Here is a 12,879-nt window from a genome sequence, read left to right on the forward strand (position 1 = left end):
CACTATGAGCTTTGTGAAGTCTCCTTCAACTTTACAAACTGAAAGTTGGGGTATTTCTTTGTAGGCAGAATCAGTAAAGAATCCCTCAATATACAATACGCAAATCATAAAAAAAAGAAAAATGGACAAGACATGTAACAGACATCTAATATATACAGTGGCCAAAAAGTATATGCAAACATGCTCATCACTATGAAATTTTTTTTCAATGTACAAATGAAATACTTTAACTATCGTACTGTCAGAGTTTTAAAAGTTTAATATCTAGTACTAGAAAAGATGCGGGGAAAGAGCGGCACACAGACGTACACACATTCTCTCACAGAATCCCATGTCTAGAGTCTGGAGGGTGTATCACGGATAAAACAGTATCTTTAAGAATCAGAAATAGTATTTTCATTGTGTATGTGTGTAAATACTTTTATATATATAAATATAATACATAAATTTTAGTATATATAAGTCTAAGTATATACTTTGTATATACTATATTGATGTTTTGCAACATGCATAAAATATTTTCATAAAAATAATATTACATAATTAAGTTTAATGATTTTTGAACAATTTTGAAAATGTTTGAAAATATTACAGTATTAGAAAAATGGATTAAGGATTTTTTCCCTACATATATTAGCAAGCCTGAAAATTTTATTGTATTCCACAATATAAATCAATTACAAACAAAAATTAAATAACACATACAGATTTTATCCCAGTAGATAACTGAAATATCACCTGATAGCAAGATTATTTTCTAGGGGGAAAAATGTGTTCTTTTATTTGAAAGTGTAAGAAACTTTCCAAGCTAATTTCACCATCAGTATTCTTGTGCCAGAGCAAGTTAGTATTTTAATATTATTCACCCTTATTCCCAATCTATTTCATTTTAAATATTTCTTCGTACATTTTATGTCATATGGAATTTTGTATGCGTGTATTTGTGTACAAGAAGTGAAATATGGAACCTTGGAAATGGAAAGCTCTGTGTGACATTTACTCAGTAAAAAAGTTTAGCCTGAAATGTTCTACCTAGCCATCAACGTCCTCATCTTCACATTCCTCTTGTTAAAATTTTGGGCAATGAATTCAAATGCTTACAGTGTTTAGATAGGTCTTAGCCACTACTCTGCTAGTGTAGCGGGAAAAAATGGAGGAAAGATTGAATGTACAGTCCTGTAATCAACATAAGGAGGCATTTATCATTTATTTAATTGCTTATTAAAGCCAATAAACTTCATCAGTATGGTACTCAAAGCATTATAATGTACTCCTCCCTGAATTTTTGAGGTAGTGTTATACATGTTTTCCAAACTAAGATTAATGGTCCTGTTAAGCAAATAGCTTAGTCTCTAATCAGAGTATGTCTACAAACCTGTTTGCCTCAGAAAATGGCAATATAGCACATTATTTCAGAAAATGTATGAACAACCTTCATGAGGGTTGATTTATATACCAAATACACTGGCAGACCTAACAATAAATAGGGAACGAGCAAATCACAGACTTATTGGGATTCTGAAGAGCCTCAGTGGTCTTCCCTGGCAAAAATGCTTACCACATCACTCATATTTTGGTATGAACATGGCCACATTACCTTAAATTCCACCATTAGGATCCACAACCTTGATTAAATTTTTTAAATAATGCAGCAAAGCGGGATTATAATCCTCAGTGTAGTTTTTTAAAAAATAAATCCAAATAGCAAAGCGGGATTATAATCCTCAGTGTAGTTTTTTTAAAAAATAAATTGTATATCTCCAGTAATTTTCTGATATTGAGAATCTGGAGTTGAACAAAGAAAGATTCTGCTTTGAAATTACAGCCAGGGAGAATCCTCCTTCCCCACAACATTACTTGTGGGGGCTTCCCACCCCCATCCCTCTCCATCGTCTCCTTAACAGCGAGCATTCATTACTTTGGTCAGTCAATATTTCATGAACACCTAGATGTCCTACACTTAACACACCTGAATAAAATCACATACATAGAAATTGCACACATAATTTAAAGAAAAACTGTTTTGATAATTTTAGATTTCAAAAAGAAAGACAAGTTCTCCTAAACTCATTTCAGTTAACATCTCTGTGCCAACCTGTCAAAGTAAGAGTATTAGAATTATCCAAAGGGCTCCGGGTTCTTTCAGTTGAAGTATTGTCTGGATTAAGAGGAGGTGTGGTCTCTGAGGAGTTATTTTCTCTTTCAGAGATGCTTGGGAGTGAGAATGCAGTGGTGCGGGCAGGTAAAGGGTCGCCTGGAGTCAGAGCACTGGGGTTTTCTGTTGAGTTCAGTCCTATTGTATTCATGGGAGGTGGAAGAAGAAAAACAAAATAAATACGTGAATCATATCCTGCAACATATACTCATCTGCATTTACTAACTCCCCAGTCCACTATGGCATGTATATAAATATACCGATATACATATATGTATATATACACGCACAACATAGACATGATATGTGTGTGCATATATATGTATGTGTACACAGAGTGTGTGTATATTAGTAAATACATATACATATATACACGCATATATGTAAATATAGATGCATACAGAGGTATAGATATGTAGACTTAGATATAAAACAAGCTACGGAACAGAGGCTAAAGATACAAATGGGGAAATGAAATTGAAAGCAACTATTCCCTGCCCTCTTCCCTCTAGATTGCTGGATTCCCAACTGTCCAAAGCAATTGGGTTCAGAAGGACTCCGGGAAACAAACTGAGGGTTGCGCAAAGGGAGGTGGTTGGGGGGATGGGGTAACTGGGTGATGGGCACTAAGGAGGGCACGTGATGTGATGAGCACTGGGTATTATATGCAACTAATGAATCATTGGACACTATATCAAAAACTAATGATGTACTATATGTTGGATAATTAAATTTAAATTAAAAAATAAAATAAAAGGATAGAGCACACACATAAAGAAAATTGATTAACAGAAATTGTAAAAAAAAAAAAAATGTAAAGGACTTACCAATGAGGAATAGAGAAAGATAAACTCCAAAAGAGATTATTAGGAGGACTAGTGTTCCAGGAGAAAAAAGATGAAAGATAAAATTCTAGGTGCAAAGTGATTATTTTTCCATAAATCAGAGTCAAACAAAGCAAAGATTGGGTAAAAGACAGGGAAACAAAAGTCTCAAACGGATGTACAAATGGCCCAAGTCTACAAAAATGTTTTCAACTTTTTGATAATATAAGAAATACAATTTGAGATGCTGAAATAACACTTTCCATAGTTCCAATTCACCTCAGAAGAAAAAACAATATGACAAGGCTGTGTTGAAATAGGTACAGGCACAGCTGATTTGAGTATTCAATTGGTAAAAGCTTCCTGCAGGGCACACTAGCACCATGTATTAAAGGCCTTTAAATGTTTGGTGTTCTCTTACTCAGCATGTGTATTTCTTTATTAAAGAATTGGCGGGGGGGGGGGGGGGGCGGGTAGGCAGTTGTGGAGAATACACCAAAAATTGTTTAAAAAAAAATACATTGTGATTTCTGGATATGAGGTTATAGTGATATGGCTTTTTTTCTAAATCATCTATGTTTAGCATGTATTCACTTCTATAAATAGCCAAATTTGTGTTTTTCAATAATTAACAAAAAATTGAATTATATCACACAAGTATTTTAACCATTCAGTTCAACAAGAGTGGGTAAGAGAAAATGGCACGAATATGGGAAGAGGAAGAAGGGGAGAAACTGGAAAAGAGTAGAAGTGGTAAGAATTAAGAACCGAAATTAAAAGATTACTGAATAGGGAATTAAGAAAATAGAAGTAGAAAGGACACACAGAAGTCCTTACTTCATTCATTTAATGTCAAAGGCAAAGTGAAATCAGTGTTTACTAAATACAGATAAAAACCATCTAAACCCTATTGAACTTCCCCAAGGCCATGCACATAAAATAATGTGGAACTCTGCTGTGGTTCAGAAATCTAAAGTGATAGTACAGTTGTTACAGTCGTTGTTTTCCAAGGAAAATTTTCAAACTCTAGAATTTTATAACCTAATAACTCACAAATCAACGTATTTAGTAACAAACTTTCACCCATAATACAGGCCAACATATCTAGCTAAGTAATAGGCAAGTAGCTCCTTCCTGGCTTCAGTGTAAAATCATAAGTCTAACTCGATTTATTCTCTCACCTGCTCTTTGTTGAATAAAAGGAAGGGAGGGGGAAGAGGAAAAGACAGCTGGTGGAAAAAGAAGGAGAGGGAACAGGGAAGGGAGAGAGGGAGGAGTTAAAATTCGGTGCACTTTCATCATTACAGACTTGAGCAATTACTCGTTTGTTGTTTTTAGGTTCACCTGTCTTTGGTTTCGGCAGGATTCCAATGATCCGTTCTGCTTTGAAAGAAATGTGGCAACGTTTTCCCTTTATCACCCATTCCCTCTTTTCTTTTAGACTTGAATTTCAAAGAGACTAAAGGGAATATCATTCCAAATACCTTGCATAATAGTGCTATGCTTTGTTGAAGAGTAGCATTCATAAAGATTATATCTCCTTAAGCAAATTCACTCCAAGGTCTATACAAAAAAGGGTGTTCAGAAAACTACCTTCCTACCTAGAAGCCTTAATATTCTTGCACACGTCTTAAGCTCAAGGCACATTCCCTAATTCAGTGAATAAGAATTTAATTCAGGATTAGAAAACACACTCCAATGGCCAATTCTACATTGTCCTTCATCTTCACTTTGGAGATGCTACTGGTTTCCATTGATCATCTTCTTGTTGGCAATATTTGCAAGAGGACATTTGCATTTGCATTTGGGGTCACTATTTTGACTTACCTGATGTCATCATTTGGAGGCTTGTTATAACAGTCAGTGCAGAGACAGTGGAAACTCTCACGATAAAATGATGAGTCATCTACCATTTTAAACATTCACTCCCCATTCTACCCCATTCCCACTCCCCTCCTGCAACAATAACCAGTTTATATGATTGAAATGAACTTAATCATTTGTAAAAGGTGGAAATGCTAACATGCATGAGAGTAGCTGGCATAAACCAATCACATCTACTATGCATTAATGACTTTCATGTATCTATAAAAATTCTCTGCCATACTAGACAATGATAAAATCCTAATACTACATCTTTTAAAAAATAAGAGAGTATACTTCTTATGCAGATACAGGAACATTTTGTTAGTTTCCACTTAGTTCTTTGTTTCCAGAGTTTGAAATGAATTTTCACTTAATTAAAAAAAATAATTCCTTTAATTACCGAATTCTCAGAATATTTTGAATGAACTTAACTAGAACTGTGCATTACAGTTATTAAATCATAATTATCTTAGTGGCTTTACTTACTCTTTTAATGCATACTATCAACCATATGATGAATCAAGAAATCAGTAATATATTTTAAATAGCAGTAACATGTAAGTGATATAACTTATTTTCTCTCTTATTTTGCATGTAGTATGTATTAATTTATTTTTAACATTTTCATTGTTTAACTTTAATTTATCTCAGGATTAGAATGCTCATTAAGACTATTAATTTAATTGTAACAATAGAATTTGGAAATGATTATTATAAAATATCTTACTAATCTCAAAGTTTTTCTTTTTTATATATATCCATATATGTATAACATATATATAATATGTTTAGAATTCTAATTTCTCAGATAATTCCTTAACCAATTTTTGAACCATAAAATTTTGTGATCTAACCTGAATTGTTTGTAATGTTAAAATTTAAAAAGAGATTGGAGTCCTGCCATGCAACTTATTGTCAAGTTTAAGAAAAGCTGTAATTTATACACAATAATACATATACAATTACATTCAAGTAGTTATCAAACTTTATATCTTATAAGCAGGAATATTAAGAACAAGAAAACATCAAGAACCATTCATAATTATAACATTTGTCATTATAAAATGATTTTACTAGATAATAATAGAAAATTCTCTCAACATTAAATATATAAACTTTGCAACAACAACAAAAAATAAGTAAAATGCAAATATTAATTCTTACCAAGAGTGGAAGAAGAGGATTCTCCTGAAAAAAGGAAAAAAAAAATCTCTTAGAAAATTTCAAATTTCATACATACTTATGTAAATATAAGTTATATATAAAATCATCTCTATATTAGTTAACATTCACAAGGTGGCAATTTTCAGTACCTTTTTCCCCACTGAAACTGCATTCCTTCTCTTAATGTCATGTTTACAAAGCCCAAGTGTGTCAAAATTATGTTATTAGTTTTTGAAATCTCAGGTAAAATAAGAAAAATAATGCAATAAAGGAAAGCTATTAGAATTAATTTTAGGCTTGCAAAAGACCTTGGAAATTTTCCCCCAAATGCATTCATTTATTTAGATAATGATTATTTATTGAACGCCTATTATGTGCTAGACATCATGCCACATTCTAGGGATATAATATAACCAAGATATAGAAATTTCCTGCCCCCAATAAGCTGGGTTCAGTGTGAGATACAGAAAAAAAAAAAGAAAAAAGTCATATGGTGTGATGACAAATGAGACAGAATGTGCTGTAGAATCACATAGGGAGATCACCTAATTTAGCTTTCTGGGGTTGGTGGCCAGCTGGGGGAGGATGCGATAGAGAGGGTTTCTTGGATACATTTAAACTGTGACCTAAAGGATTATGGACAGTTAGCTTAGTGCTAGAGGAATAAGCTGGGATTTGTCTTACAGGTTTTAAATAGTTATAGAAATAGAGAAGCATTTCAATTTTGTATTGACCTTGTTGTAAATGGAAAATAGATTATCAGAAGGCAAAACTGGGGACAAAACATCAGGAGATTAAAAGAAAAGTATATGAGAAAGATGATGTTCTACATGAGGAAAATGGTACCAAAAAAAAAAAAAAAGACATGAAAAAATTCTGTGAAACACTTTGAAAGTAGTCATCAAGACTTTGTAAATCTTTGCAAGTAAAGAAAGGCAGAGAATGAGTAAAAAGGAAAACATTCAGGTTGAGAGTTTAACATACTAGGCAATTGCAGTTAGGTAGATTGTGGAAGCTTCCACCAAGCTAAAGAAAGAAAAGCCAAAGAGACGGGAAAATTTGATATGCTTGAGACTTCTATGTAAAAATACTTGGTAATATTTGGAGGTAGAGGTTGGTAGCTCAAGATATACATCTGGGCTAAGGCTATGGATCAGCATATAGATGAATATTGTAACTACGAAGGTGAAGGAGATTTCCCAGGTATAAAAAAAGAGGAGCATCCAGGATAGAATTCTGAAGTTGAATAAATATTAAAGGACAGGGCCAGCAAAGGTGATCTAATTTTCTATGTAGAAGGGCAATTGAAGTCAACAAGAGTCACGAGTAGAGGGTGTTTCAAGAAGGAAATTAATGAGGGGCACCTGGGTGGCTCAGTCGGTTAAGCCTCTGCCTTCAGCTCAGGTCATGATCCCAGAGTTCTGGGATCAAGTCCTGCGTCGGGCCTCTGCTCAACAGGGAGTCTGCTTCTCACTCTGCCTCCACCCTTCCCCCCTGCTCATGCTCTCTCTCTCTCTCTCTCTCGCAAATAAATAAATAAAATCTTAAAAATAAAAGAAGGAAATTAATGAAATCAAATAAAATGACAACTAACATGGATCGACTAGATTTATCAACGAGGGCTCTTGGGAATGTTGGAAAGGTTGGTTTTATTGCCGTGATGGGAACTGGATTCAGTCTGCAGTGAAGTGAGACATGTTTTCATTCCCCCTCTTTGTAAATGACTATTAAAAAGATCATAAAGTTCTTTCCCAAATGATAGCTGATGTGAAAAGGAATCAAGCATCAGATAAAAGAACAGATTGGCTAGTATTTAAGGCACCTTCCTGCCTGGAGATATTATTTTCCAATCTGAAAAAATTTCCTTCCCTCAGAAGCGCCATCAGATGGGTATGACCCAATATTCTTCAATGACATTCCCCGGCTTATTCCTTGATAAAAAAGTATTTGTGTATTAATATATTTTATATATATATAGATCCTATATATATGTTACGTATTATGTATATCATATGTAAATGTGTAATTATTAAAATATGTATTATTAAAATGTATATTGTAGCAAATATTTTCTTACTTTCTCATTATAGTTCTCTACTTTTTCTTCATCATTCAAACTTAAGTATTGTTTCTAATTTACATGATTTGGATTTTTGTTCCTCCTCTTGTTTAGTCAGCTTTTATTTTTCTAGCTCATATAAAATAATATTTTTATTATTTATTTTATTTTTATTTTCCTGTTGGTAGTCTTCCCTCTTCTCATTTATTTTTATTTCCTTCTAAATTAAGTTCTTAGAATTATGTTGATTTGCAAAAGAAGTAATAAGAAAAATAAAGAAGTATTACTGTAGGAGTGACTAATAGCTCTTGTGTTTTACGAGAAAGAAAAAATACTCCTCATGGTAAATGTGGCTCATTTAGCATATTGCCAGATTCAAAACATTTGAGTTAGTTTGAGTGTATAAACATGTTTCATATGATACATCTCTTCTCTTTAAGAAGTACGTAAGTTTTTAAATATCTAAAACTATTTTGATATGCCCCTTCTCAATATAAACACCTAATTCCTTGGAACTTCAAACAAGTTAATTTGATTCATTTAAATCAAAAAAGTATTTGTTGTTTTGCTGGCATGATATTAGGTGTTAGGTTTGAACATATAAAAGGCATGGTCCTTTGCTCTGGGAAAAAATTACCATCTGTGAGATATCTATATCCATATCGATAGAAATCTCCAAGAGTCTGCAAAGATATTTAGGTCATAGGTGAACCTGATTATGACTAATAATTAAAATTCCTTCCACTGGAGATCAGCAAGAATCACATAACAAGACGAGGGGGAAGAAAAGCAGCCATAGATATGTAGCTAAGAGCCTTGCATATCATAAGTGGTCGATAAGTAATTGTTGAATGGTTTTGAGCACGAGTAAATGCAAGGGAGAAATCAAAGAGATCTGATGACAACACCTTTGGAGAAGAGCCAGGAACAAGCCTTCTAGGCTATGATAAAGAGATTGAATTTTTTCCTGAGAGTGATGGAAGCCATTGGATCAATACATGTAGAAGAAAAATCAAATAGTAGATTTGATGACAGAGAAAAGAGGAATCTTAATGTTGTCTGTACTGGATCCATCACTAAATCCACGGACCACTATGCTAGATTGTTGTAGTTTATTGGTTTGTTGCCACCAAAACATGCAGCACAAATGATATAGAACATGTTATAAGAAGGATTTACAATTTGTCACATATTTATTATGGAAATGAAAAAAGGAATGTTGGGTTAATAAGGAAGCTTTTGCTTTAACATAAGAACTATGAATACTAGAGTAAATATGCTAGAAATATTTCTAAACAGTAGACTATTCATCAGGCCACATACATGTTAAATGCCCGAGGGATATTAATTTAATTCTAACTGCTTCAAATGCAAGGAATTTGTTTTTAGAGGCACCTGGGTGGCTCTGTCGGGTAAGTGTCTTACTTTTGATTTCAGCTCAGTTCATGATCTCAGGGCCCTGGGTCGGGCTCCACACTCAGTGTGGAGTCTGTTTGGGATTCTCTCTCTCCCTCTCTCTCTGCCCCTCCTCCCACTCATACTCTAAATAAATAAATAAATAAATAAATAAAATCTTTAAAAAATAAAAAAGCAGTGAATCTTCTTAAAGGAAATATGTAATGTATAGTGTTTTAATCCAAGTTTTGAAAAGGAGAGCAGGAAAATTACCAAAACGGAGAAGACAGTTTCTACAGGTGTATCTTTTTAAAAGAATAATTCAGAAGTGATATTTTATTATTATTAATTGCTAATATGTATTGAGTGTTCAGGGTATGCTAGGTACTATAGTAAGCATGTTGCTTGTATTTTTTCCCTTAAGGATCACAACACCCTAAGAAGCTTAGAGAAGTCAAGTGTCTTGGCTAAGTTCACAAGGCCAGTATATGCCAGCCCAGGCTTGAACCTGAGCCTGTCTGACTCTGCAGACCATGCTGTCAACCCCCAGGTCTCCTGCTTTCCTCATTAATCTGTCCTTACCACCTTTCCTCTCCACCTGACCTCTCAGCATGGAAATTCGTTTAGCCAGTGTTTTAAGTTATATAGAGATGGGTATTTATTAAAAGCTCATAAGCTAAATAAAAACGCATCTTAATCAGGCTTGGACTACAAAATAAATGACTAATAGTGCTACACATGCTAAAACAAACTTGACCTTAAATATAGACATTTAGGTTAAATTATAGTTTGCTGGATAAATGCTCCATGTATGGTATAGGTAAATGCTAGAGAAAAATCAGAGGTGTGTCAATTTAATTTACTACAGAATATTATTTTGACAGGAAAGTCAACCAAACTACAGTGACATCAAACAAAAGTATTGTTCACTCACAGACCTTGTGTTTATCTGTGAATAGGCTTCCGTAGCTTGGAAACAGAAAAATAGCTTCTCTCCAAATGTATATCTTCATCTATGTATTTCTGGTCTAATCATGGGTCCATTCAACATTTCCCCAAATCCTTTAATCTTCAATGCAACAACATTTAGCATCCATGGCAAACAGCATAATATCTAAAGATGGATCACATTTTCCTTTCCTCTGTGTTCATACTTACTTCCCATAAAGGCTTCTCAAATTGAATATGCGTTTTCCTTTATACCCTTTTATCTCAGAATCTGATTCTAAATTCCTCTGTTGAGTGATTTTTAGGCTATTTTGAAACACCATAGCTTATTTTATATTTTATTTCACTTTCTTTATAGAGTATTACACACACACACACACACACACACACACACACACACACACACACACACAGTGTTTTATCTTTGAAAGAAAATTCCAAGTCTTCAGCATCAGTTTAGACTCAATATAAGACTAAACTTACTCATTCTTATAGTCACAAAATCCCTATAAACAGATTTTCAGTCTCTGTAACACTTTCAGTCAACATGATAAATCACATGAAAATTACTTAGGCACTCAATAAATCCTACAGAAACACACTAAAATAAAATTCCATAAATAGAAACCACTTCCAAACTTAAGTTAATGTCCTTAAGAAAATATTCAGGAACTATAGCAATGAAACTTGAAATGACATTAATTTCAATAAACCATATCTACTAGATTACATAAATTAAAAAGTTTTTCAATTATTTTAAAAATACCAAAAAACTTAACTACAAATCTCAAAGGAGGAACACATATAAAGACAACCTACATGAAATAGCCTAGTTAAAAATCTAATATCTAAAGAACATATCCCCTCAAAAACCACTCTAATGACTTACATAAATATAAGCAGTCCAGGAAAAAATACTTCCCTGGAGACTGTTTCTACATATCATATAAGGTAGATAGATGAAGTTACTTAAATATTTAGAGAAGACAGTACTACCAAATGTCTGCAGTACTTTGTCAATATCTGCCATCACATTTTGCAATTCTTCCTAAATTATATGAGCAATGACTTCAATAGTCGATTATATTTTATATATGCAGACAGTATTCAGAATGTTACTGAAATCATCCGAAGAAGCAACTGTGCTGAAGCCTCATAGTTAAGCAAGAAGACCTGATCAGACTGGTCACATGAAATATTTAATTGTTTCATGACCTACTCACTCTGCTTCAGTATATGGTGACAGAATGATCTGCTTGGCCAGTGCAAAGCAAGAGAACTGGTATAGTTGCCTCAGTTGTTTGGCATAGGTAGACAGCACTGTACTCCTTATGCCCTAGTTCATGTATGACTTAAAAGCAATCATATACTGTTGGTGGAGTCAAATAGACTTGGAAAAAACAAATAAACATCTGCAGAAAGTACTTAATGACTAGTGCATAATAAATATCTATTTAATATTAGGAGATTATATTAATATAAATAACATTACCATACGTGTAAACATTCTATATGAACAGCACTGGGCGGGTGTGGAAAAAACAGGTAAAGAAAAATATGTGAAATAGTAGTGGGGATTAAGAGGGGGCATGTATATATGTGTGACTATAAAAAGAAAGCATCATGGGCGCCTGGGTGGCTCAGTCGGTTAAGCGGCTGCCTTGGCTCACGTCATGATCCTGGAGTCCCGGGGTCGAGTCCCGCATCGGGCTCCCTGCTTGGCGGGGAGTCTGCTTCGCCCTCTGACCCTCCCCCCTCTCATGTGCGCGCGCGCTCTCTCTCTCTCTCTCATTCTCAGTCTCTCAAAATAAATAAGTAAATCTTTAAAAAAAATAAATAAAATAAAAAGAAGGCATCAGTACTTCTAAAAGTAAGAACTGCGTTGAGAGCTCTTAAATTCTGTAAGTGCAGGAAACAAATGTAATAAAATAGAACATAGTAAGATACTTAGTATTTCTATATATTATCTTTTGACTTCATTCTTTGGGGGACAACATTTTCTACATTTTTTTTAAAAGGTAAAGGTCTATTTTCATTATTTAGACAAGGGAATATTTAGAAATATTCCAGTAGGTGGCACCATAGCTCCAAAAATCTGTAAATCATAGAGCAAGTGCTATTTTCCATTATAATCCTTTTGTGAATCACCAGGAGAATTGACTAAGTACATTAAACAGATGAAAATGTAGATAACAGAGCACTTGATCTTCAAAGCTATGTTATTCTAACAGATGCATTGTTACTGAATTTACCTTTCCCAATATGTTTCCTTTAGGACTCAAAATGTTTAAGTGATCACAAATCAAAGTTACCTTGAAGTCACACCCCCAAGAAATTTCAGTAAAAACTGGGAATCAGTTGAGTGAAAATGACATTTCAAAGGACGTACTTGGGCTTTAAATACCACCCGTTACCATCACCGTTACCCCCACCCCCAACCCCCAAAAAGAAATGGAATGTCATTTCCA

The 12,879-nt window shown here is 33.8% G+C and overlaps 1 protein-coding gene across 7 annotated transcripts in view; it reads right to left on the minus strand.

Moving 5' to 3' along the window:
* The window catches only part of PTPRC (protein tyrosine phosphatase receptor type C), a 121,595-nt gene that overhangs the window by 60,769 nt on the left and 47,947 nt on the right, over positions 1–12,879 (minus strand). For 4 of the 7 annotated variants that reach the window (XM_027610224.1, XM_027610223.1, XM_027610222.1 and 1 more), the window contains exon 3: positions 6,010–6,033. In XM_027610224.1, coding sequence (XP_027466025.1) covers positions 6,010–6,033 — 24 coding nt within the window. Of the gene's footprint in view, positions 1–2,095; positions 2,294–6,009; positions 6,034–12,879 lie in introns of all 7 variants that reach the window. The other 3 variants (XM_027610220.1, XM_027610219.1, XM_027610218.1) reach the window with 1 other exon arrangement.

This window comes from Zalophus californianus, chromosome 10 (genome assembly GCF_009762305.2).
Source record: "Zalophus californianus isolate mZalCal1 chromosome 10, mZalCal1.pri.v2, whole genome shotgun sequence".
In the NCBI taxonomy this organism is placed as follows: Eukaryota; Metazoa; Chordata; class Mammalia; order Carnivora; family Otariidae; genus Zalophus; species Zalophus californianus.